The following is a 26,453-nucleotide window of genomic DNA, read 5'->3' on the forward strand; positions in this document are numbered from 1 at the left end:
ACATATTTCTAGTTTAAACTTTACAAGCCAAGGCCTTACCTAATATCCTTATAGCTCATTACGTAAGACTTGCCTCATATCATGGTGTCATTCCAGCGTAGCCGACGGAATACCCCTCGTCGGATCGGGTAACCAAAGATTCCTTACCAACCAACCCCCCCTCTGCCCCTCCAACGTCTTCTTCACTCCTATTGGTGCATGTGGTGATTGATTAGCCGATGTTGCAGACTCGTGCATTCCAGAACGTGCTGGTACCTGGATGTTGCATCTTGCATGTGACGCGCATCCGAAAGCAATCCTTCAGCCTTAGGAATACATGGCGAATAATTAATACATTGCAATGTACCATCCCACGCGACATTTGACTGGGTACATGTAGTATTCGTTGACACTCAAAAATTTGTTGATGAACCGGGATTGGTAAAGTTTGGATTGGTTTGCCTTTGGTTTGAGGCCATAGTGACGTTGTATGTATATATGTATAGAAACCGGTGGATAGAAACCGGTCACGGCATAAGTATGCCCCAAACATACAGTACATGTTTACCTAGGTTTTACATTGTACCTAAGGTTATGCAACAAAAAAGTACTAAATGCACCTCACGTGGTACCTGTCCTTCGTCATCCAATTGAACTCTTCCACACTCTTCTGCATTTAAAAGTATATTCTCTATTCGCCAAGTTGTCTATTGGAAGAAAAAATAATATCCTCCACCTCTTTTCCCACACTTTCTTATCTATTTCCTCTCAACGCTCCCAATTGCCAAACTCAACTTTTGGCTCTTCTTTGTCTCTACATGGCTGCTAGTAGACGAGGCTCATTGCGCATCATTGCTTGATATCTAAGCTGCCGGAGAACATCTAGACGTACATAAGATATCTAGTCTAATGGCCACAACCGGTGATTCCGCTGCCGAGGTTGGCGAATTACGCCACAGACAGGTAACGGCGAATGAACATGTAAACAGTGACAGTGACGATGGCAGTGAAGACGTCGTGACATCTTCTAAACCTAGGAAGACCTATGGCCGTACCAAGGATGGAACAAGTAAGCATATGAAGTAGAATATGAATCCACACCGGATACTAATACTTACATAATAGTCTTCACGGTTCCTACTACTCATGATATGGTGTCGCAATTGCTCGACCCTAGGGAACCTAAGAATATATCGGATGCAATTGTCCTTGCTGTTCTTGCCGGCCACATCTTGACCTTGTATCTGCTCCCGGACTCCCTGAGGCGGCCCGTGTTCGCCGTTGTCTTTTTGTTTTGGCGTGCCTGTTACAACCTTGGCATCGGCATCCTTCTACGCTTGCAGTCAAACGATAACAAACTTGTAGCGTGGGCTCAGAAATGGAAGCTCTTCGAAAACCCGGCAACCGGCAAGAACCCACGGCCATGGCTGTACAAGATTCTCAAGCGCGAGCTAGAGATCAAGATCCCCGAGGACTACCAGTTTGAGAAAGCTCCAATCGAGTACAACACTTGGCTAGTCTTCAGACGACTTGTGGATCTCATTCTCATGTGTGATTTCGTCTCATATTGCCTATTTGCTATCGCTTGTGCCCACGTTCCTCCTGGAGAATCTATCTACGTTACCATTGGTCGATGGTTCTTTGGATGGCTCACTATAGGATTCAACGTATGGGTCAAACTCGATGCCCATCGAGTTGTGAAAGATTATGCCTGGTACTGGGGCGATTTCTTTTACTTGATCGACCAGGAGTTGACCTTCGATGGTGTATTCGAGATGGCTCCGCACCCAATGTACTCAATTGGGTATGCAGGATACTATGGTATTTCAGCGCTTGCCGCTAGCTACTCTGTCCTCTTCATCTCCATCGTAGCTCATGCTGCCCAACTCGCCTTCTTGGTCTTCATCGAGGATCCTCACATTCAGAAGACGTATAACCCTCCTACTCGCAAGAGGGAGGTACCCACCAGACCCCGAATTCATAATTTGTTGGGTATCAAAAACTTCGACCTACTAAGGACCGTCGATTATTCTACCTTTGTAAATCTCAGTCTTATCGCTCTTTTCGCTATCACCACGCCTCAGACGCCGTTGTACCAATCCATATTCTTCTCGCTCGCACTCTTGGTTCGACTCTGGTACTCCGTTGGATTGGGTGTGATCCTGACCCGGCAGTCTAACAGTAAAGCATGGACTCGCCACTTTTTGAAGGTTGGAGAGACTCCAGAGGAGGGTTGGCGACAGTGGAAGGGGTACTATCACATTACTCTTAGTCTGTGTTACGCTACCTTCATCGCTGCCTGCTGGAAGATGTACTCAGCTCCGGTCGACTGGAACTACGGGTTCGTCCTGCTCAGGCATGTCATCGGTGCTAGCCTCATCGCTCTTCAAATCTGGACCGCTGTGAGCATTTATGATTCTCTCGGCGAGTTTGGTTGGTTCTTTGGTGACTTTTTCTTCGACCAAGGCGCGAAACTTACGTATACTTCGATCTATCGTTACTTAAACAATCCGGAGAGAGTGCTCGGCACCGCTGGCTTATGGGGTGCGGCTATCATCACATGGAGCAAATCTATACTCGCTCTCGCATTAATTAGCCACCTTCTTACTCTTGGATTTATTCACTTCGTCGAGAAACCACACATGCAAAAGATTTATGGCCGCGAACTAAGACGTGAAGCTGGCTTGACGAAATTCATCAAGCGTTCTCTGCCTCCGCCTGTTATGGGATGGCAGTCGAGCGTCAATAAGGTCATGGATGAGACGTCACACTTTGTGGAAGACTTTTTAGATACCGCGCGCCCGAAGTTAGCTTCAGGCGTCTCGACGATCGTGAGAGATACTACGGCGCTCTTCAATAAATATCCTGCCCGTCTCACCTTGACGAAGCTTTCGCCTGATCTCGCAGGTTTTGACCCTAAGCAATATTCTATCAACGTGGAAGGTGAGGCATCAGGATTCTCCGCTCTGTCGGAACGAGCTAGTGGCAAGGAGGGCACCGCGGGACGATTCCCTAACGAGTTAAAGACGATGATTTTCGAATACGGCGCCCCGATTAAAGTCAAGTGGAGAGCACCGGCGAACCACGGTAGAAAGGATTGGATTGGTCTCTATATGGTAGCCGACAATCGGTCCCGTGAGATCACCGAACTCTCATCCCTTGGACGATGGATACCTACCGTGCCTGGCCAATTCGAATCTACTACGGCGGATAGGGGTATTCTAACATGGGACCAACCCGTTGAAGACGCCGGTAACAACGACGGCAACCTAGTAAGCGGCGAGATGGTCTTCTCAGGAGATAAGCTATGGTGGACGCAGGGTGTCTTCGAATTCCGTTACCACCACGACGGAAACCACAATGTCATGTCCATCTCGCAACCCTTCGAAATTCACGTCAACCACTTCGACTACAATGACGTGGACGCGGATATCGAGGGCTCGGTCCAGCAGGCCATCGAGTCGGCGCTCCTGCCCGTGGTTCAGAACTGCCTCGACCGTGACCCAGATATCGCGCCCAGTACCCCCGCGGAGCCGTTCGGAAGCCACGTGGAGAGGGATGGCAAGTATGCTAAGAGATTGGTGTATGCCATCCACCAGATGTTCGGTATCGAGTTCGCACCGGCGGTGGTGCCTGCTGATGGAAATGTGAGGAATCTTGCTTGGAGGATATGCAATGCGAAGCAAGTATTGGTAAGTGATATTCCTATCCCCTTGCGAAAAATAGAAACGACATAGTATGACTAACATACATTCACCATAGGCTCCTTACAGTATGTCCTGCTCGAAGGGAACGACGACGCCTGGGGCTGAGAAATAGGAGGGGTACCTTGGGTAATTATAAACATTGGGGAATTGGGGAGCATATACAGGCATATATACACACATACCTACATACCTTGTAGCAGTATCCCGTGCATCAAGTAATCGAGTAATCATAAATATCAGCGGGGACGGAGTTAGCGGGATTGAGTGTTTGGTGTTGGTGTGTTAGCGGTTTAGAAAACGATTCGTGGGTAGAGTTTTTTGGTTGGTGAATGAATGAATAAATAAATATAAATACTCAACCTAAGGTACTTGTTTTGCGTCTGATGAAAGAAATGGTGCTTGAATTATGGTAATGTTTACTTAGGTACTTATATGTAGCAGGCACGTAGGTAGTTTATATATGATGGTGCTAGATATTGGAATATAGTCTATCTTAATGTATAGTAGACGATAAGCTTCTCTATTGTTTAAGTATTTACATGCCGCGCCTAATGAGTTTACATATGCCGACTTTAATTACCTACATACCTAGGTAGGTAGGTAATTAGCTAGAGCATCGTGATCATAGCATAACATGACTTGACGGAAGAAATATATATATGAGGTAGTGAGGGGAATATATCGTATACATGTAGACCGAATGACTAGGTGAGTCAACTACGATGTTTATAAGATATCCTAAGACTATAGCTATAGTAAAAGGCTGCTGATATATACCTACTATTATCGTCTCCCTAGAGTACTAACTATACCGTCCCATTCTAAGGTCATCTAATACCTGACCTTAAGGTCTTAATACCTCAAAGACTATGGGGAAGTTACTTCACTAACTACCTAACTTACCTACCTAAGCATATACGGTCAACCACGAATCAAAGAGCACGCGCATTAATTCATCAATGATAGATAGTATTCAACTCCTCTATAACACCCCCTCTTCCCCCTTATCTTATATCAGCTAAACCAAGCTCTCTACCTTACCTTACCTACTCAAAGCTATCTTGCTAGCCTAAACTAGGCGACCTAAACCCCTCCTCTAACATCCCCATCCCCATCCCCAACCCGGTTCCCCCCTCCGAACTCCCTTGACCCACCGCACTTCCACTGCCTCCCGCGCGCCTAGCCTTAGCCCCAGCCTTCAGCTGCTCCCACTTCTCTCTATAGCGAATGAGGTTCGCCCTTGCCTTATTATAGTTGCGTTCCGTCTCCTCCAACTGCTTCGCCATGAGCTGCAGCTGTTCTTCTAGTTCGCGATTGCGTTTCGCGAGCGCTTCGTCCGATACCCCTGTTCCGGTGCCTGTTCCTGAACTTAGGGTTGATAAGGGTGGTGGTGCGGATGCTTTACCTGCTAGAGGAGAGCTGGGCCGCATGAGGCGCATGCTTTCTGCGAGTCGCATGCCTGAGTTTTGGGACATGGACTCGAAGGCGTGGAGGCGCTTGCTCAGCTTGTCGAGCATGTCCTTCAGGCCCTTGTTCTCGAGGTATAGCTCCTCGACCATGTTAGCCAGTTCTCTGTCCCGATCTGACCGCTTGCTAGCCAGTCTATGGGCGGCGGGTAAGCGGGAAGCAGCAGCCTGGGATTCCTTTGCGTCGACGAAGTCATCCTCGTCGGGGTCCTCGAGGAGAACACCCGCGCTGCCTTGCGCTTCCAGGCGCCTTTTCTCCTTGTCGGCAAAGGATAGGATGCTTGCGTAGGAGGCCGTGTGCCCGCTAGTGGGGACGACGTAGAAGGAGTCATTGGCAGATTGCCCGTCGCGGGATACGGCCCGTAAGGCGGCTTTAGAGTAAAACTTCCGTAGGTCGGGTTCGGCAGAGACCGAGGAAGGTCCTCTGATTCTGTTACGCTTCTGGACTGGAGGCTCAGGGGCTGGAGCGGGAGCTGGGGCCGGAATCTCGGCTTGCTCTTCACTGATTAGGGGCAGTCCTGCAAACGCAAGTGGTGCAGAGATCCTGTTAATGATACTACCGAATGCGCTGTAGAACCTGGAGAAACCATCATCACTAGTTTGCTTATTATCTACTCGCTCCTGGCTTGATCTTTCGTCTTCTAGACTGGAACTCGACTGTCTTGAGAGTCTCCCTTTCTCTGGAGAGGTGGTAATACTTGGTCTGTCAGAATTGTCAAGCATGTTCTGCATTTTAGTTCTAGATCCACTTCTACGTGAGGTGGCCTCCATGTTTCCAGGGGCCTCTGTATTGGATACACTTGGACTGAGCGGCTGAGACCTGTACTTGGACCGAATTCCGCGGGCAGAGGCGAGATTGCTAGCAATGGAGGCCCCAAGGTCTCGCGGGGGGTACCGCGGTTGTTTAGGGAGGGTTGGCGGAGGCTGCGCATTTTTCTCATTTGAGGTCCCGGTGGCATTGTTCTTTGTAGGCGGTGAAGTGGAGGCTACGCTTGTAGCTGCTTCATCCTTTTCACTGGCCTGGGAGTCATTTTCGGAGGCGGCTTGAGAGGTAGGAGGTTTGCTCGGAAGTTGAAGAAGTTCGGAAAGCCTTTGATGATGCTGCTCGAGCAGCTTCAAAGTGCGTAGAGCCTCGACGCTGCTGGTATTCCGCGCGGCGTTGGCAAATTCACCAGCGGCTCTTGTATGCTCGTTGACTGCAACGGTAGTATCGGAGGAATGGGTTGCTATAGATGCGGCTCTCGCATGATCATGCGCCTATGATTCGATAAGGTGAGCTGCGGCAAATAACGGACTACATACGAAAGAATCGTGGGGAAAAGATAGGAGGAAGAATCCTACCTTGATTAGAGGCGCAGAGTCCATGGTGTGAAATATGCGAAATGCGTTCGCAAAGCCGAAGTCGTCAACTACGTCGGAGGGATCTCACCCCTCGTATGAGTATGTAACGTATGTAGTTATTTGAACGTTGAGAACTCGTTTATGACGATAAGCGTAAGAAAGTGGATGTCACAAGCACGTCTGCAATATGTAATAAAAGCTAGGGGCGTGCGAGGAAGAACGCATCCCTCCCATTTGCGAAGATCGGGTTGCGGAAGTTGGAGCGAATAGGACGAATAGGCAAGATAGGGCGGGGGTGGAGGGGAGTTTAGGGGAGTTAGGGGTGGGGGGGGGAGTTAATTACATATGTAAAGGAAGTTTTAATGGTCGACCGGCACCTTCCAGCGGGTCAGCCAATTTGTCCTTCCAATTGGTACATTACTTACCTGCCGTGGAATAAGCCCATGGGTAAGCCTGGTACTTGCTTTTAGTCGTATAATGTTCGTATAATAAAGTACTGCGCACCATGTGGGGTACTTTTATTTTAGGAGGCAACATCCTCATCCCTGGAGCCTGGACTTAGCCAGTACAGTGTTACCAAGTTGAAATACAGTGTTACGAAAGTTGAAAGTTGAAACTTGAATGGTGGGGTCATTCCCGATTTGTGTCCTAATTGTGTCCCAATTGTGTGGCTGGTGAAATCTCACCTTTCCTTATTCAATTCAATTACGATACAAGGGGGTCTCCATTCGGCTTGGGTCTGATTCATGACGCCTATTTGCCCCGTCCGATCATTGAATGAGGTCGGGAACTTGGAGCGGGCTAGTCGTCTACGTTGCAATATGCAATAGGAGTGATCATTAACCCATCAGCCCTTATAATCTACTCCTTTCATTATTTATGTCCTATTTAGAAATCGTAATATCATCTAGAATCCAGCTCAAGAATATCCCATCAGAATTATATCAGGGAAGTGAAAAGAAGAAGAAAAGGGACATTTAATATTAGTATCGACCTCTAAAGAGATCTCGGAGCTATGACGACAGAATCGAGATAAAATAGTAGTTTCTCGTTGCCTGGAGCATTCGAACTCAAACACCGACTTTCTAACCTACCTACATAGTCTTTATTTGTTTGCATATTCGCATCCTATTAACACCAATTATTCTGAGAGGGTCGAGGAGTAACTTTTAACATTCCCTCCTTTGTCTTCTAATAGTTCTAGGATATAGTAACTTGTTGTGTTACCTCTATCGCTGCCGGCTCTCAACGCCGCGTGATCTTCGTCATCAGTAGCGACAGCTTCGTCATCATGGAGGTCGCTGACTCTTCTAACCCTAGCAAGGTTGGGAAGCTCCTCCCCATGAAGTTAGCAACAAAACGATGGAAGAAGCAACCTTCGAAAGAGAGTTTAGGTTCGACAGCTAGTAGCGAAGACTATTCTCGAGGAAGAAGCACAAGCAGTCTTGGCCTTAAGAACGGCTCTTTCTCGACTACGCAAGTCAACAAGATGGCAAAAGACGACGAAGATGGAAGGGAGGAACCCGAAGAAAGCCCCGAAGCCTATTATTCTGACCCTGAAGATGTGTAAGTATTATTTTTAATTGTTTATTTTCCTTCGTCTGCTCGCTCCATTTACAAAAACACCTTGGTTTCATTATATGTACATCGTCATATCATATCATTACCTAGGTAGTTATTTATTTCTTGACGTTTCCCCCTCTGCAACTCTCTCTCTCTCTCTCTCTCTCTCTCTCTACAACTCTGTTTCTCGTAGTTAAATAAGCTACGAAACCCTTTACCCAACCCCCTTCGCTCGGTCAAGTCGGCCATCCTGGTTCATCTACGAAGTACGGTTGGAATAAAAGGTAATTCATTCAACTTTGGGCATATGAGAGAATCTTAACAGATGCGCATAGCTGAACTAACATGAATTATTCCCTCGGCACTCTATTAAAAACCAACTGCTAGTCATCATCCTTGGCGGTTGTAAGCTAAGCAGTTCAAGTGTTGTGGTGTTGTTAGTCAACTCCGCCTTGCGAGATCTAATTAATTATTAGTCTCAACACCTCTTTCGCATCTCACATCTCGCATCTCGCATCTCGTACCCATCTCGTATTCTCTTTTCATTCGCTCTACCCACTCTACTACCCCTGTTCGTTACTTTTCGTCATACCTATCATTTCTTCTTCCTCCTTTATTTTCAAAGTACATGCATTACTTTTTTTTAGCTTCACCTTTTAATTCTACCGATCGTATAATTTGTGGCTTATTGTCCACTTAGTGTTGGTGGAGCTGTCGTCGAATCTAGCAACCAACAGGCTTTTATTGACCTGGTCATTCTTATAGGTCTGCGGCTCGACCCACGGTCCCTTCAACGCATCCGTCCCAAATTGGGCAGTTGACAACTTCGTCACCCTTAATCCAGGCCGATCACCTTCCCGAAATACAGAATCTGAGCACTGACGATCTAACCAACACTTCACGATCTGCCACCTTCGCCGTTACGCCTATCCCTAGCTTTTCCTACGAGCCGGCTCGTCAATTATCTCATACCAAGACTAGCTTGCAACCACCCCAAACTCCTTCGAGCCGGCCGAAATCGCCTACTAGTAGATTTAGGGACGCTTTCAGGGGCAAGAGAAACGCGAGTGGTGTGCAGGAAGTTGGTAGCGACAGTCAGACAGACGCTGCTGATAACGAGGAGGTGAAGACGTTGTCCCGGAGGTCGACCGCCGGATCTACTTCTCGTCCAGGATCGAGCACGGCTTCACAGTCCGATACCAATGACAAAAAGGTAGCTTCTTCTGCACGTCCAGGTCGACCAAAGCAACCACCATCCATCGATACTTCAGGTCGCCCTCTCACGCCGCCCTCGATCGAACCCGCAGCTCCAGTTATTGTTAATACACCGCCGACCCCGACCGAAAGCCATCGCTCGAGGAAGAACTCGGCAGTCAGCGCGAGCTCGGTCCCAAATGTGGTTGTCCAGCCTTCGGGTAGTATGATATCGAACCGACGAAAGAGATCAGGATCAGGCACAAGCATTGGCCCAAGCAAGCTATCTAATATAACGTTGGCTCCTCTAACACCGACACCCGAAAACCCAGCACCACTAACTCCGGGAGGCGGTTTTTTCTCGAGCATGCTATCTGCTGCACAAAACGCTGCCAACACGTTGAGTACCGCCGTCACCAACACTAATATAGGATCGGGTGGAAACAAGGCCAAATCGAACGTCCCTAGAGAGACGCAGCCGGGCGACGACGACAGGGTAGAAGTTGAGACATCTGCTGGACAGTTGGAGAATACTAATATGGGTGACAAGGAACTTGCCGTAAAAACCCTCGGAATGGGTGATCTAAGCCTAAGCCAGCTGGGAATCCAGGAACCTGGAAGCACCGCACCTACTCCGACCACTAACAAATTCTCCGACTCTACCACCGAATCAAGGACACGTTCTGAATCCGCACCCGTGGATAATACGACCGCACCTGCTAATGGAGAAGGCCATTCCGACGACCTGGCGCTAGAAGGACCACGATCTGTTTACGAGCCATCCTCTACGTCCCCCCCAACCAGTCTATATGAAGGTAAGTCAGGCCTTCAACGTAGTGGCAGCACTAAGAGTGCTCTGGCCCGGACAAGACGGAAACGCGGTAGTACCGGAGGGACCGCTGGAACTGGAACCACGATCGGTGCGGCCATCGCAGCAGCTAATGCCTCTGTAGCCCACCCTTCCGCCGCCGGTAGTACCCCAAAGCTCACAGGGTTTGCTGTAGCGAGTAAGAAACGCAACCGGGATTTCCACGTCTTGTTCAAGAGTGTCCCCGATGACGACTATCTGATTGAAGATTACAGCTGTGCGCTTCAACGTGAGATCCTCGCACACGGCAGACTCTATGTTTCGGAAGGCCATCTATGTTTCAGCAGTAATATCTTCGGATGGGTAACGACCCTGGTTATAAGCTTCGACGAGATTGTATCCGTCGAAAAGAGGAGTACCGCTCTCGTCTTTAAGAACGGCCTGATGATCTCGACGCTTCATGCTAAGCATGTATTCGCTAGTTTTACTAGTCGAGACTCGACTTACGATTTGATCGTTAACATTTGGAAGCTTGGACACCCTACCCTACAGAGTTCGCTTAACGGGGTTTCGCTGGAGGGGACAGGTGGCGATAAAACGGAGAAGGTTGAAGATGTCGATGCTGCAGTCGGAAGCCGAAGCGGCACAGGATCCGAAGAGGAAGAGAGCGAAGATGGGGAGGATGTCTATGACGAAGACCAGGACGACGACGCGCTCGAGGTAGCAAAGACCACCGACGCAAGCCCCGCTGACACGGATGGCGAAAAGTCGGGCGCCAGGAAGGTATCTGGTGCAGTTATCGGCAACGGTGCTGTTGAGAAGACAGACTTTGCGCCTACACCCTCCGGGCCCCCCGATTTCCCAGGACCGGCTACTCATGCACCGACGGATTGCGGCGATACAGATGCTCACTACGAAGTAGTTGTCGGCGACGATATTATCCCTGCCCCTCTAGGAAAGGTGTACACTTTGATATTTGGACCTGCATCTCCAGCGTGGATGGGGAAGTGGCTGACGGGCGAACAAAAGTGCACTGACTTGCAGATGGAAGACAAGAAAGGACTGACCCAAGACAATAAGAGCCGAGGATTTACTTACATCAAACCGCTATACGCCTCGATAGGACCCAAGCAGACCAAGTGTTTAGTGACGGAGACGCTAGAGAACCTCGATCTTGAAAAGAGCGTCAATGTGTTGGTTGTTGTGCAGAACCCGGACGTACCTAGCGGCAACATATTTTGTGTAAAAACTAAATACTGTCTCTCCTGGGCCGAAAACAACTCGACTCACGTAAACATCAACTGTACTATCGAATGGTCAGGAAAGAGTTGGCTGAAAGGTAAGACTCGGGACCTTTCTCTAGTCTCATTGTTAAGTACTGACATTCGCAGGACCTATCGAGAAAGGGGCTAAAGAGGGCCAAACTCAGTATTGCAAAGATCTCTTCGCCGCCCTAAAAGGAGCAGTTTCTACCGCACCTCGTTCTGTAGCTGTTAATGGCGGAGCGGCAAAAGGCAAGAAAAAGCGAGCTAAGGGCAAGTTGCACCAACCTTCTAAGGAAAGCTTGTCCGGCCCATCAGACTTGGTGGTGACGAAATCCCAAGACTGGGGTGTGTTTGAGCCGCTCCACGGTATCCTCGGCCCTGTGTTGGACATTCTCGGACCGATACTTACCGGCAATGTTGTGTACGGACTGCTCGTCGGGCTGCTAGTAGCGACATGGTTTGGTTTCGGGTTCAATGGTCAACCGAGGGGTTCGCCGTACGGGCGTGATTTGGGCTTCATGGGATATCCGGACCGCGTGGTCGCCTACGATGAGATCTGGAGGCGAGAGGAAAGCGATTTATGGGACTGGTTGGAAGATAGGGTAGGCCTCCATCGCATGAGCGAAGAAGCGATGCCCGTACGCAAACGGGTAATGGAGCCACGAACAGTTGAAGAAAAGTTGCGCGAGGAGCGCATGAACGAGCGAGAAGTCGAAGAAGCTATCAAGGTGACGGAGGAGAAGTTACAGGTTCTAAAATCGGTCATGGAGCGAAAGAAGACACCTCCGAAATCGAGCGTTTATGGTAGACCAACTACCAAAGTACCAGCGACTGAGAGGTAGCGATAAGAAAAGGAGAAGAGGAAGAAGAAGAAGAACAACCAGCGAGTTTACCACACAGGCACACACAGGCACACACAGACATTATCAACATACAACAGCAAAGCAAAAGCTACGACAGCCGATTCCATATGTCAGCAACCATAGCATGCACGACGCCACGACGAAGCACATTGATTTTTATTATGTAACTCATAGCCTGTATTGTACATTTGAAAGTGTCAAATTTTTCAGCTTCGTCTAGGTGTTTAGGGCGTAGGGCTTTCGGAATTTTGCTATTTTAGAGACAATCTATTTTGTAATATATAAGAGACAGCATTGCAACTTCGGAAGGGGTCTGTTATAGAGGGGTGGTAGGACTGCGATATAGTATACATTTTAGTTCTATTGACAGATTATTTGAATTGTGATGACTATACTTAGATTTGGTATACCTTTGAGATTTGGATTATAATATGAAGCTGTACTTGGCTACCTATCATTGAGCATACGATGGCTTTGAAGAGGTTTAATGTAATTGGATAGCTTCCAATCTATGTACGGATCCGTACATACATATAATATACCCTCTATGTACCCACCTAGGTACGTACCTCTTACCGTAGATAACCGATAAGTGTGGATGCCACTTAACGCGTACCAGGGCAGCTGCAGGGCATCAAAAACGCGTCTTCAATCGCGGGGTCTAGCTCTCAAAAGATTGCCAAGTACAAAAGTTACAAGGACTTTACCACTTGGCACTATTAACATCTTTCTCACTTACCAACCATCAGAATATTACAGCTTAGTTCATTCTGCAAAATGGAGGACGAAGATATATCCCACCACTACGATAACAGCCACCGCGCGTTCCTACAGGCCTTCATGGCCCGCGGCACCATGACGTTCAATCAAGCACAACCCATCCTCGCTGCTATATTCACAGCCCACGACGAAAACGAACACAAAAAGGGGAACAGCGATGAAGAGCCCGAGGTGACACGGCCGGAACAGGTTACACGCGAGGACTTCGAGTCGTACGTATCGGCAGTATCGGCAGCTATCTCCCCCTTCGACATGGAAATCCGATCGATCACGCACCAAGTCTCCAAGGAACGCGTGTATTCCCTCATCAACATGACATCAGACCCCATGACGCAACTAGCAACGCTACGCTCGGCCGAAGAGATGGCGTTTGTAAGAAGGGTCATCGACGCCATGTTCGACCGGTATAATTCCCCTAGAATGGAAGTCCTATGTCTAGACGGTATGCAAGCTAATAAGCTGCGAACGGCGCCGCGCAACGAGGACGGGGAAAGCGGCAACGGCAATGGAGCGGGAGAAAATGGGTCGCAGGCCGTAGGTAGTCTGAAGGGCCTCAAGAGCAGCGAGGTAGAACAAGTCCTGCGCGGCCTCGTCGACGAGGGCTGGTTCGAGCGCAGCCGCGCGGGCTTCTACTCGCTCTCCGCGCGCGCACTAACCGAGCTCCGGCAATGGCTCGTCGACGCGTACAACGACCCCGAGGCCGGCGATGGCGAGTGGCAGCGCGTCAAGTTCTGCGAGGCGTGTCGGGAGATTGTGACGGTGGGCCAGCGGTGCGCGGAGCGCGACTGCTGCATCCGGTTGCATGATATTTGCCAGGAGGCGTTTTGGCGCACGCGGAAGGAACGCGTGTGTCCGCGGTGCAGTACGGGGTGGACGGGGAAGAATTTTGTGGGGGAGAGGGCGGTTACGGAGACGGAGGCGTACCAGAGAGGGAGGAGACGGAGTGGGAGGGGGGGTGGGCGGAGTAGTCTTGTGGAGGATATTATGGATGGGGGGGAGGATGAGGATGAGGATGAGGAGTGAGGGGGTCTGTTTTGGGCTGTCTTGCTGTTATGCTCGGCCTCTCCTTTTTTGGGAGTGGTGGTGATGCTACCTTTCTTTCTACTGTACTTTTATACCGGCCTCGGCTGGCTGCTTAGAGAATAAAAGGGAAAGGGAATGGAATGGACACAAAATGGAGGTGTTTGTTAGATTAGATACCCTTGGACTTGTTCCTTGAAAATGGAATTACTACGTATGTTTATGGGATATCGTCTAGCTTGACTATAATATTTTGATTATTAAAATAATTGCTAGGAAAGATCCAAGCAAAACTCTTGCTAAATGTCTCTTCAGCGAGGCCGCCTATATCGCCACATGAGCAGTGTATACTATACGTAGGTACCTCCTATACCTGCATGTACTAGAGGTAAGTTCTATACTCCGTAGAGCTCTCGCCACAGCTAATTGTGGCTATGCAATGATATCATTCTAAGCCAAGCCTTCGGTACTTAAGCTTCCCTTGCTGAATTAGGTACATGTACGCATCTTACATCGCAACGTATCAGCCAATCATTTATGATCTGACCTACAAAGATAAAACAGGCTTGGAGGTATTAAGCTACCCTCCTGCAAGAATTGGAGGCCAATTCATCTTTTATTCTTTCTTTCTCCTTATATTCTGTTCTTCTTATTTTGAGGAACGCATTTTATCTCTCAACTTTATCATACCTCATACACACTACAACTTATAAGTCGCCAAGATGCTCGAGTTCTTTACGTATAAGAAACTAAAGAAACACCGGGATGAGACGGCTGAGAAGCAGAAACTAAAGAAGGACGAAGATAAGGGCAAGGGAAAGGAGGAAAATCCCAAGATTGATACTGCAAAGGCCAGTATCGATGCTATTCACTCCGAGTCTACAAGCTCGCCCGAGATTATCTTGGAGCGTACTGAGGGTATGCCTATTCTCGACCCAGAGGATGAGAAGTTTCTCGAGCGCCTGACCTCTCCGTCAGATAGCGGTATTGGTATCGGCGACGGCGACGATACACCACCACCTCTGCCTCCGCGTGTCAAGACGCCTGTCATCGAGCTAGACAGCGACGTTTCTAGCGTCGCTAGCAAAAATGAGAGCAAGCAGGACGTCCCTACTAAGGATGGTGATGGAGGCAAGGGCAAAGGCAAAGATAAGGAGAAGCATAAGGGCAAGGACAAGGACAAACACGACGGCGACAAACCCAACCACAAACCCAATCGCTTCTCCTTCGTCACCTCCCTCTCGCGCAACATCTCCCTCAAGCGCAAACCCACCCAACACCTCTCCGTACCCCCCTCTTCCTCCACCTCCACCTCCACCTCCACCTCCACCCCCACCCCCTCCGAGCGCGAAGTCAGCAAAGAAGAAACCGACATCGCCCGCGTCCTCGAGGACCTCAACCTCGCCGCCTCCGCCGACAACAAAGCCTTCAGCCTCTCGCGCGAATCCGCCGAGACCCTGCGCCGATTCACCCAAGTCCTCAAGGACCTAGTCAACGGCGCGCCCACCGCATACAACGACCTAGTCGGCCTGATCGAGGACCGCGACGGCGTCCTGGCCAGATCTTACGATAAACTCCCGTCCAGCCTGAAGAAGCTCGTCGCGCAGCTCCCCGAAAAACTCACCTCGTCGCTGGCGCCGGAACTCCTGGCCGTCGCGGCGGAGGCGCAGGGGTTGAAGGGCGGCGCGGGGGTCATGAGTGCTGAAGGGGGGAGTAAGGGAGAGGCGGCGAAGAAGCTGCTTGGCGCGAGTAATCTCCTGGAGTTGGTGACGAAGCCGGGGGCGGTGGTGGGCTTGCTTAAGGGTATTGTGAATGTGCTGAAGACGCGGTGGCCGGCGTTTGTAGGCACGAATGTGCTGTGGAGCGTTGCGGTGTTTTTGTTGTTATCCGCGCTATGGTATTGCTATAAGAGGGGGCGGGAGACGAGGTTGGAGAGAGAGGCTAGTGAGGTGTCGGGGACGGAGGGAGAGGTGGGAGCGGAAGTGCTAGTGGAGGGAACGAAGGAGGGTGGTAATGCTGAGGCTAATGGGGATGTACCTCGTATTGAAGGAGTGCCGGCTCAGCAGCAGCAGCAGCAACAGCAGCCGACGGTGTCTGTATCTGCCCCGGCGTCTTAGAGGGCAAGGAAAGTGGTAGTGGGTAGGCGATAACGGAATCACCGGCTCTCCTTATCAAAATAGGAAAAAACACAGCTCGCAATAGGAAGAGAAAAAAAGAAAAAAGAAAAAGCAAGAGGGCGAGACTATCTACCGCCTACGAGGGCATGAAGGTAGGATATACGACAGGACGAACTACACGAGCTACGATAGATAGATAGGTACATGATGGAGATAGATACCCTGTTTTGGTCGATATGATATACCTACCTTACCTATACATCTAGGAGTAGGAATTTTGGTCTAGGACGTTGCGGTTTGGTTTGTGGAAGGGGAAAACGGATGGAATGATGCTTAGGTTAGATATAAGTAATGGTAATGCGAACAATAGTATCGTGGCAGACAGTCTTGAGTGATCTGATCTATAGCTCGTTCGGTCTAATCAATGGTCGTGGTCGAATAGGGGAGGGGAGTTCTAGAAGAGCCTCTGTGATGGATAAAGCCAACTTCCCCTGCAAACACAATACTCCATACCAGTCAGCCAGCTACTTCCTTTATAACCAGCGCCGTATATGAGAGATGCATCGGGAAACTGTTTAAATCGGGCGAATCTGAATCAAATTACAATTGGGGTATTTCACTTAATCCATAGGCCTAGCTTATCTGCATCAAAGCATCGACATAAAAACACAGGCGAAATCCTTCGCATATGCTTCTCTTCCTCTGCTAATCTCCCCGCGGGACGAACTCCTTTCTCAGCCCGATATCTAGGAGGGCTCCTTACCACGCCTTACCACGCAGCCGTGTTGATACCTTAGGTAGGTAGATAGCCACACGAGCCTACGCTCCGCATGTCAAAGTCAAGGCTCGGAATAGGCTGGCCGCTCCTCTCTCAACAAATTCATACGTCGACGCCCTCATATCATCCAGGACTCTCACCCCTCCCTCGTATTCAACCAGTATAATGGGCCCTTCATCAACTAAACCGCGACAACCTAAGAGAAGCCTGGCGGCCAATAACAGGAACCGCAGAGCCGCGCCGCAACGCATGCTAGTCGTCCTGGACGAGCTCCTTGATCTCCTCTCTGCCGGGGGCAATCCCCGCCGTAGTATCGGCCTTAGCATCTCTACCTCCGGTACGGTCAATAACGCGAGCGCCGTCCCGCATCCAGAAGTCGACTTCGTCCACTATATCCGCAACCACGTCCTCGACGATCTGCTCGTCGTAACGCTCTGCTACAGGCCGGATCTTATCCAGGGATCCTCTTGACGGCGCCGAGGGAACTGCTACTGTAACGGTGTCCGCGTCTACCATGTCCACGTCGCCGTCCCCATCGGAATCGGGGAACCCGGGAGGCGGATACCAGAACTGCGGACCAAAGTTGACTTCGGCTGCACCGCCCCGGAACACGCTAACTGCAGGATAGTACCCTGCCATGCCGTCGTCCATGCCCTCGCGGGCACCAACCTGAACTTGAGGTTTGGAGGCCGGGGGCAGGAAGGCGAGCAAGTCAGTAAAGGGGGTACCTATGAGCACGCCGTTCTTGTATACGCGGATGCAGGATTTAGGCAGCGTACGTAGAGCCGGGACCTGGTGGTTTGGGTTAGGCCTATCGGGAGGTCTACTGCCGATAGTGCCCGAGGGTCCTGCAGGCGACGGGTTCATGAGATCCTCAAGCTCCTTGGTCGTGTGGTAGTCGATTTTCTCCAAGTAAATGTGTTGCTTAAAGCGGATCGGTATTCGGTCTCGGACGATATTGGCCGCCTCCATAATCGGGTCTTCCTCGTCGAGTAAGTCTACGGCTGGGTTATATTGACCTTGCACGACCTTTCTGTGAAGATGCTCTGACGGTAGCTGAATCTCGAGTCCGATCACGTCACCCTCCTTGATTTCTTCGCCGGGCGGGAAGAAGTCTTTGGGCCGTGACATATGAACCTTCTGGCCCTGCACGTCTCTGATACCGTAGCTGTAGGCGTCGAAACCGACCGGCGCGTCTAGCGAAGCTTCCCGTCTCGCGAATCCCATACGCACGTGGCCGTGCGATTCGACGCTTCCATCCGCGTTGCTCTTGATAGTACCTCTCGTAATCTTGCATTCCCAATACCAACGGCCCTGGCGCACGGCAACATTAGCTCTCGCCGTCCTAAATCCCTTGTCTGTCGTTATGTGCCGCCCCAATTGGTCCATGTACATGTGCGTAGCAGCATCTTCGAAGCTGATGTGGGCGCCGTAGGGTTCGGGTTCGGTCTGTCGGTAGTAGAATGAGGAAGGGAAAGCTGGGTCGGCTATGCAGTGTAGGTAATGGAAGCTTTTCTTGTTGAAAACACTACGCGTAGGTTAGTAGACGGCAGGAACAGCGCAGTACAGAATGCGACTTGCTGTTCGGAGGTCTCGTAAAATTGAATGGTAGAACCATCCGGGGCGGGGACTTCGTGATGGGGAGTAAAGACTGGGCCTCGGGCGGTTTCGAAATCGGAAGGCCGTGGAGGTGCTAATTTATAACGCAAAGGCGAAGACTCGTTCGGAGGGAGTTCCTTGATCTTGGGATCGGGTGTAGCTCTAGAGCTGTCGGCACCTGGCCCAACTTTGGACTCTCGCTTCTTCAGGGTATCTTTTTTATTTCTGGCAGGTTTCTCACGCGCCATGGCGAGTACGTCGTCATGCGACTGGGACTTATTAGGTTTTAGGTCGGGGTTGGGGTTAAGAGGGGAGGAAACGGGGGGCGCGTAGTCGTCTTCGAGAGGTCGTTTCTGGGGAACGGAGACGGGAAGAACAGGAATGGGTACGGGTGTAATTTGCCTTTTTGGCAGATCCACGTCGGTAGCCATGGTGACTAAAAAAGGGGATCAATTGAATTAAATATCTATGTTAGGTACTCTAGGCTCTTTGAACAAAGTATGGTGCGATACAAGTGCTAGGATCAAGATGAGAACAGCATTTGGAAGAATGTTGTGGAGTTTGTTTAAGTGATCGGAACCTTGCTCCGATCACCTTGCTGCGGCTCTAAACTTTAACGTCTCGGGTACGGATTACACCTACCTAATATAATAAGGTATTCCGTAGGTACCTATATCAGATATCCGATCCTTCCTGCCGGCCACCAATTTAACGTTCCGACTTTCTATTGTCAAATAAAAATTTAAGAAAATAGAACCATTTAATAGTACATAGACATTTAGGTATCTCAACTAGCTGCGACTTTGTATAGCGGGCCACATCAGCTGCGTTTTTAACAAAGAAAAAATCGATCAACATTAGCGGTCTTCAAAATCAGACATTAAAAAAAGATAAGATGCTGACATTAAGACGAATATTTGAAGTATTTCGCATCTTCTAGATCTCCTATGTACGAAGTACAAAATAAAGCACAAACAATAAGACGGAAACAATTATAGAGGGAGCATTGACCCTTCGCCGGGACATAGCATGAACGTCTCACAAAAGTTTGTCGCATGGGTTCTCGATGCAAGCTACCAAATACAAAAATGTAAACAGCAAGTTGGAAAAGAACAAAACTTGCAAAATGAATGAATAAAAAAAAAGAAATCCGAAATTTTGCAAAAAAGAATGCGACCACCACGGGACTCGAACCCGCAACCTCAGTCTTTCACTGCCTAAAGATGACGATAGACGTTATTTTTAGGAGGACCGCGCGCTACCATTGCGCCAAGCAGTCGTCTGTTCGTAGGAACAAGAGATGGAACTTGTGCCACGACGCGACTTGTTCGCATGGAAACTCGATCGGTTATTTAGTCTTATATCCGCTAAAGGAAAAGGCCCGTTCAATCGTTGCGGGGCGGGTCGCTAGTGTAAGACATGATTTGAAGAAAGAATGTACACTATTGGGGTTGGTTGCGTCATTCACTTTAGGCTCTAGGCTTTGGCAATTGGAAACTGCTGTCTGAATTTTAGAGGGGTAGGACAAACCCCTTGTAGCTGCAGTGCGGAGTAAGTTCATATCATATTTAGAGTACATTATGGGGCTGGAGGGGTCTATTGACATAGTGTCAGCATTGGTGTTGAGGGGTGGACATAATGTCGGCGGTGCGCCGCTTAAGAATCAGTCCCCTACCTGATTGGCTAGCACGTCTAATAAAGTCACCCTCGGGGGTGATTATATCCAAAATATAAGGATGACCAGGTCTGAAATAGCTACCGTACGTACACGATTATATCTTGTTGTAATTGTATTTTTGTTAAAAATACAGATATATTGGGAAAGAATGGCCTTTTAGACATTGTCACCAACGGTAGTCACGGTCACCCAATCGATGTATGTCACGTACAAGACCATGTTAGGCCAAGAGACTATGTCAGGCCAGGTAATCTAATATATTAAAAAAAAAAAAAGAATAGAAGGACTTATAATCTAATACAAGGCCTTCAACATACTTATATATATACAGCACAGGCACAGGGACATGTAAAAGTCAATTGAAAAGATTACTTGAACTAGGTACTATTACGAGATTACGGGCTACGTGTTTTACCATTACACTACGAGGTTATTACGATTACGAATGATTAAAGTTTACCGTATTGCAGTATATATGCATACTTCAGGCCCTTATTTAACCTGTATATACCCGGGGCTGACATTGTATTAAATCTCTGACATCGTGTTAAATTCTTGACATCGTTGTGGACATAGTGGCTACCTGGACATCGTCAACAGGCCTGGCAATTACGGCGAAATAGACAGTACCTCTGACATAATAAATACCTTAACATACTATCTATTAGTACTGACTTGTAAGTACCTGCAATGAAATCGGTACAACAAGCCTTGCAGACATTATATTGACCTATTGACACGGTCTTGACATAGTATCGGGGCCTGTAATTATGTAATTATACTGACACCATTGCTGACATAATGTCAATAGACCCCCCCAGCCCCATAATGTACCTAATGAATGCTGTGGTCCGTATGATGCTACGAACATTGAAGTATTCAATTTGATTGCTGAGATTTTAAGGTTTTTCTTTTTGTAATTTAATAAAAGGTACCTAATACAAAATACAATATGTTTCGAAGCCTAGGATTTGAATGCATATAATCATAGCAGCTTCATACGCTGTTGATTTCAGCAGCATCGACAGCATATCGCCAAATCAGATACTCATATCAAAAGTCGAGTATATTCTCACCAAGAGACCCAAGAACAGACTATTTGTGCAGTCTACTACCAACCGCCTGCCTGCCTGCCTGCTACTCAATGGAGGTCTGTAATTAGACTTTAGATAAGGCAGATTGCATCTCAGACTTTCATCTCACGCACAGGACGCCCCAACTTAATCTACTTCGGATATGTCGCCGTTTGTCTTGCTTGCCTCAGGACCCGGTTCGCCGTCTGTCTTGCTCGCCTCAGGACCCGGTTCGTCGTTTATCTTGCTCGCCTCAGGACCTATGTCGCCATTTGTCTTGCTCGCCTCAGGACCCGGTTCGTCCCAGAACGTCACGCACGTAGCAACCGCATAGTCCCCATCATGGCTGATACTGATGCGCCCATACATATCCCCAGTGCCGTGACCCTTGATAACGGCCACAGGTGGGCCAGTTTGTCTCAGTGATCTTATTTCCTGGGAGTCTAAAGGCGAAATGTCTTGCTCTTTTGACGACTCGTCCAGCTGGTGTTCGTAGGTAATTATGATATCGTGAAAGCTGACCCTGTGAGCACTGCAGGATTTTATGACTGCTTCCTTCGCGGCCCATCTGATATTTATATGTAAGTCAATTTCATCGAAGCAAGCTCTTGTGCAGTGCTATACCGACCTTCCAGCCATAAATCTAGCCGCAGTCGCTACTGCAGGAATCTCTTCCTCGATATTTCCATTTGGGAACAGGTCGGACTCCGGGAGGTGCCGGCGCGAGTAGATGGGTTCGAGGACATGAGATGCTCCTCGAACCGAGTTTATCTCGTCTTTGGTGAGGACGCGATGAATGAAATTGGAGCCTTTTTTCTGGGCTATTATTTTATAAATCCTGGAGATCTGACATATATCGGTGCCGACGCCGAAGGAAAATGGAAATTTTCTAAGGGACGCCATGGTGCATCGACTGCTGCTAATCCGTGAAAGGATGAAAAGATGGATTTTATTAAGAAGAAACCCAAGAAGATGACCTAATCTTATCGCCGATTTACAGTAGTTAGTTAAAAAAAGTAAAAAAACAAATGGTTCAATTATTCTTATTCCACGCCCCACATGCATTTCTAACCGTCAATGTTATGATTAATGATTAATGATTAATGTGATATAATTTAGAACCTCCTTTTTTAGCTACGGGATACTATGACTGATGACTGATGACTAATGACTGATATGACGAAAGAATTATAGTAGTTTAGTGCTGGTGACTTGAACATCTCGCTCTCCGTATCCAACCCAACACCAACGCCGTCGCACCAATCAAATTTTGAAAAGAAATACCCGCAATGATGGGAATATATATGGCAGCATCACATATTCTTCAAATGAGCAGAGTTATAATTCTCGGGACCTTGCCCTACAGATTTCTCTTCTCCTTAATTCTCACCAAGGAGCGGAGCTCGCTCGGTATCACCATTGCGCGCCGACGCGAATTTAGCATTTCTCCCGGCTGGTATAGCAACTACAATAGTCGCCACGAAGAGAATCGCCATGATGATGAAGGCGAATATCCACTGGAACGCAATAGCCTGTCGGAGGAACTGAGACACACCAATCGCCGCTGATAGGACGCTCAGGTTGAAGCCCATGGTGTAATCCTAGCGAATGTTAAAACCCAGTACACATACTAAGAAATATATTGGTAAGACTCACCCTGTAGATAACAATGTAAAACAGGCCGTACGCCAGGATCGACCAGATGAAGATGTTACCAAAAATACGCGCAACAAGCGAATCCGGGTGAGGAACCATGATGGCGCCGTTCCAGTAAATCGCGACGAACGTCCACGCCAACGGCCCCGAGACGACGGGATAGTGGATGAAGCGAGCGTACCCGGGGTGGCGGAAGTACAGCGAAGTTAGATTGATGAAGTTGAGAATTATAAACAGCTCGGCCCAGCCGAACAGCGAGCGCACGAAGAGCATCACGAAGGCAAAGTGGAACAGGTTGTTCAGGATGAAGTGGCTTCCCACTGAACATGCCTCGTTTACACGCTCGACGGTGCCGGAGAAGAGGTGGGCGATGTAGCCGGCCTGGAGAATGAACAGTACAATCCTAGGATATGTTAGATTGACGACCTCGTGATAAAGAGTATGTATATGATTGTGCCTTACCAATAGATGCTAGCGATGATATAATTCATCCGGAACGCCGTGTGATACGCATCGTTTTGGTGCCATATTTTCCGGCGAGGCCAGACGCCGTCATGGGGCGAATGGATGGTATAGTAGATCGAGACGACGACCGATAGCAACCAGGTGATGGTCGTCAATATTTTGTCTGCTACGGGTTAGAATTATGTCTCCGGGTTTCATCTTCGCTTTCTGAGCGAGTGAGTATACAAAACAAAGGTTAGTTACGACATACTATAAATAAGTTAGCTTCATTCATATACATTACACGAGATCGTACAAGCCAGGATAGCTCTATACGAGACGTCGTTATACATACCAAGTAATGATAGTATTCTTTGTGTGAGTATCGCGCTTTGCGAACGGGTTTACTAAGGTGTTTAATCAGTATGAGCTCCAATGTCTTCATTCATGTATCCCCAATCCAAAGTAAAGTGTTCACATACTATGATGAATCCGCTCCATCGTGGGTGTAGCTGTAGCTGTAGCTTTAGCTTACGACCGATTCGTATAAGTGGGCAAGGTAAGTAAATAGATAGGGACGACGGATTGTGGATTTTTACTATCCGGAACACTACAGCCAAATTCCCGAAAATATCCCTACGAGGAATACAAGGAAGAATAGTAGGATATTTAAATAAAATAAAATAAAAATAAAAGGAGGACCCAATGGAGTTTTAAACTATGAAGACTCAATGTACTAAGTATCCGATACACCTTCAAGGTCTAGGCTACCTAAGGCTTAGATGACGATGGTGGGGTTCCTTTGTTAATGCAGGCAGGATATACATATGCGGGGGAGGCTGGCGGGTGCGAGAAAGTGGTGACGTTGATAGACACGAGTGCCTGAAGACTAAGAACCTATCATAAACGCATCTATGTCGTCTATATGGCTCAAATAAAAACCCGCCGTCCAATCCTCACCGAGTCCCTCCACGTATCACTGAAGCAGGATTTTCGCACCCTCCTTGCATCTGCGAGCATGAAACACGAACCGCGAACGACCTATAAGATCCAGATTAGGTACCCGATCTCTCGCGTGGGCTGCTAACATGGCCGACGAATCATTGCTCCGGAAATAACTGCTAGGACGGGGGATGTGGTATGTTATGGCATTATTCAATTATTTAGTACTTTACATACATACATGCGAGTTATGTAAGAACGGGATCTCTACACTACCTACGTATTTCGAGACTGAATGGGTGAATCGATGAATGTATTAGGTAACCGTAAGAATGGAGGTTGGAATGCTACCCGAAGTTGTACTGCCTCTTAAAGAATCTATGACGCTGCAACACTACATGCACGGATTACGAACCGTAGACGTAATGCCTTGTAAGACGATCGAGATGGGTTCTTGTCACGAGGCGATTAAGGCTAGAAGTAGTTAGACGTGGCTGCGGGATTGACATTGTGTAGATTGTCTAGGACGAGAGGCTTTGTTCGGATATCTTGTATACGCATATATCTATGCATTACTTAGACTTTCTTACATACCTAAAGTAGGTAAATTAAGTAAGTCGTTAAGTAAGTTCGAACAGTTAACTTCCTACTCTCACCCTCTACTAGATGACAACACTTATTCCTATGACGGTAAGAAGAAACGATGCGAGTACGAAGTTCTCTTAGCACAGGGAGGATTTAGTCCGGCTTGTACTATTGAAGACAGGCAAAGTTCCAATCATACGTTGTACGACGCGAGCAGGCAACGATTACATTACTTAAGAAGCAACAGGCTTGGCTCTGGGATGGAAGCTTGATCGGGCAAGCTACGCCGTTTCTATTGGCCGGAGCCAACAAGGCTGCGGGGTGAGGCGAGACACTGTTGCATCACGATCCTTGCCCCGGGATTTTTATCGTGGTAAGGATTTACCTACTTATTTTCCTGCCGTGGCCTGCGTGGCGTAGATATCATCATGTTCACGGGGCTTTTTGTTGCTGTCTCAAAGACGTCAATGTAATTAGTTGTAAGGATGAATGACTTGGGAATAGATATTTTCCCCTTTTAACGTAGAGAACCGAATCGTATGCTATATTGTGACGAAGTAGTAGTATGGTAACTGCTTCAGAAAATAGCCAAAACGATACTCTAGTCTATCAGTATCTCATTTCATAAAACAAGGGGTTACCGTTTCACTCATATGTATGATAAAAAAGGAGAAGAGAAGTAATACGCTCACTATTCCATCTCCTTGCGCCTGTATCTCATAAATTACCATATTGACCACCAATTAATATTCAAGATAAATCACCTACTCCTATGGGAATGCTGGTGATGTGAAGAAGTAGCCTATACATCTAGCCCTACCTTTTTGCTAATATGAGATATTCGAGTTATGATTACTGGAATTCTACTATTGGTGTTTCTTATGACGACCAGTATACATCTTTAGGCTTAGTGACATTAGCTGCCGCATGAATAGAGGGAGTTCTAATAGTATATAAGCAGTGATACGGGTAATTTCGAGCGTTCTGTTATGAAATGTAATCTAATAAAGCTGTTAGGAATAAGAGTAGTGCCTATGAGTTTTACTTTAGGAAGGTTGAGTCGTCTCAAATGAAAAATAAATGTGATGTGACCTATAGTGTAGTCTGGGCTTATATTCATTCATATGTAAGTGAAATCTGTTCTACGAGTTTATGCTAGTTATGACTCTCATAGCTAATCTTTGACCTGCGGTGCCTATTCATAGCCCAGAAGTGTCTACCCTACATGAGTTTAAGGCCTTGAGATGGAAAAGAGGTGTCAGGAGGTGGAACTAAACAACATGGTGACTACTTCGCTGTTCCGCGAGGAACTCTAACTTAGCTACGAGGATCTATGTCTATACATACTGAACATGTCCTTTGTTCTATATGTCTCATCTAGAATCCTGACAGGAGGCGTGGGATTACCTTAGCAACACTAGAATCCTAGCGAGACATGAGCTTTCTTCACGGCTTTTACACCTACGGGTAAACGCATAGCAAGAAATGAATCAGATTAATAACTCATAAGGACTATCCTACGTGGGCCGATTCGTAGCTAGTAAAACCTAGGAGCATTGCGTACTTACAATCTCTCTGTACAGAACTTAACACCG

General features: G+C 48.0%; 8 protein-coding genes and 1 non-coding gene across 9 annotated transcripts; 4 read left to right on the top strand and 5 right to left on the bottom strand.

Moving 5' to 3' along the window:
- Positions 1–888: 888 nt before the first annotated feature.
- On the top strand, positions 889–4,129 carry F4817DRAFT_365811 (phosphatidylethanolamine N-methyltransferase; the record flags this gene model as incomplete). Its single annotated transcript, XM_049306915.1, has 3 exons — positions 889–1,048; positions 1,105–3,671; positions 3,742–4,129. The coding sequence occupies 3 exons, from the start codon at positions 889–891 to the stop codon at positions 3,796–3,798; spliced, it is 2,784 nt and encodes a 927-aa protein (XP_049163187.1). The 3' UTR covers positions 3,799–4,129.
- Positions 4,130–4,578: 449 nt separating this feature from the next.
- F4817DRAFT_365813 (uncharacterized protein) lies at positions 4,579–6,517 on the bottom strand (the record flags this gene model as incomplete). Its single annotated transcript, XM_049306916.1, has 2 exons — positions 4,579–6,409; positions 6,494–6,517. 2 exons carry the CDS (start codon positions 6,515–6,517, stop codon positions 4,751–4,753), a joined length of 1,683 nt encoding a protein of 560 aa, XP_049163188.1. The 3' UTR covers positions 4,579–4,750.
- A 687-nt stretch (positions 6,518–7,204) lies between these two features.
- Positions 7,205–12,581, top strand: F4817DRAFT_131772 (uncharacterized protein). Its single transcript, XM_049297761.1, has 4 exons — positions 7,205–8,059; positions 8,822–9,746; positions 9,801–11,397; positions 11,450–12,581. The coding sequence occupies exons 1-4, from the start codon at positions 7,785–7,787 to the stop codon at positions 12,163–12,165; spliced, it is 3,513 nt and encodes a 1,170-aa protein (XP_049163189.1). The 5' UTR covers positions 7,205–7,784; the 3' UTR covers positions 12,166–12,581.
- A 147-nt stretch (positions 12,582–12,728) lies between these two features.
- F4817DRAFT_365817 (Nse1 non-SMC component of SMC5-6 complex-domain-containing protein) lies at positions 12,729–14,262 on the top strand. Its single transcript, XM_049306917.1, has one exon. The coding sequence runs from the start codon at positions 12,964–12,966 to the stop codon at positions 13,987–13,989; it is 1,026 nt and encodes a 341-aa protein (XP_049163190.1). The 5' UTR covers positions 12,729–12,963; the 3' UTR covers positions 13,990–14,262.
- A 250-nt stretch (positions 14,263–14,512) lies between these two features.
- On the top strand, positions 14,513–16,501 carry F4817DRAFT_324585 (uncharacterized protein). The gene has a single exon (XM_049301659.1). It carries the CDS (start codon positions 14,709–14,711, stop codon positions 16,101–16,103), a length of 1,395 nt encoding a protein of 464 aa, XP_049163191.1. The 5' UTR covers positions 14,513–14,708; the 3' UTR covers positions 16,104–16,501.
- Positions 16,502–19,085, bottom strand: F4817DRAFT_324587 (uncharacterized protein). Its single transcript, XM_049301660.1, has 2 exons — positions 18,463–19,085; positions 16,502–18,409 (listed from the first exon to the last, which is right to left on the bottom strand). Exons 1-2 carry the CDS (start codon positions 18,909–18,911, stop codon positions 17,134–17,136), a joined length of 1,725 nt encoding a protein of 574 aa, XP_049163192.1. The 5' UTR covers positions 18,912–19,085; the 3' UTR covers positions 16,502–17,133.
- Positions 19,086–19,653: 568 nt separating this feature from the next.
- On the bottom strand, positions 19,654–19,759 carry F4817DRAFT_t14. Its single transcript has one exon. It is a non-coding gene; the product is annotated as a tRNA-Arg (tRNA).
- A 1,619-nt stretch (positions 19,760–21,378) lies between these two features.
- Positions 21,379–22,134, bottom strand: F4817DRAFT_311716 (uncharacterized protein; the record flags this gene model as incomplete). Its single annotated transcript, XM_049300029.1, has 2 exons — positions 21,379–21,799; positions 21,860–22,134. 2 exons carry the CDS (start codon positions 22,132–22,134, stop codon positions 21,379–21,381), a joined length of 696 nt encoding a protein of 231 aa, XP_049163193.1.
- A 476-nt stretch (positions 22,135–22,610) lies between these two features.
- F4817DRAFT_311717 (DUF1774-domain-containing protein) lies at positions 22,611–23,832 on the bottom strand (the record flags this gene model as incomplete). The annotated part of the gene is made up of 4 exons (XM_049300030.1): positions 22,611–22,832; positions 22,888–23,290; positions 23,350–23,515; positions 23,814–23,832. The coding sequence occupies 4 exons, from the start codon at positions 23,830–23,832 to the stop codon at positions 22,611–22,613; spliced, it is 810 nt and encodes a 269-aa protein (XP_049163194.1).
- Between the last annotated feature and the right edge of the window lie 2,621 nt (positions 23,833–26,453).

The sequence above is a fragment of the Daldinia loculata genome (assembly GCF_022478755.1).
Source record: "Daldinia loculata strain CBS 113971 unplaced genomic scaffold F4817scaffold_3, whole genome shotgun sequence".
Taxonomy (NCBI): domain Eukaryota; kingdom Fungi; phylum Ascomycota; class Sordariomycetes; order Xylariales; family Hypoxylaceae; genus Daldinia; species Daldinia loculata.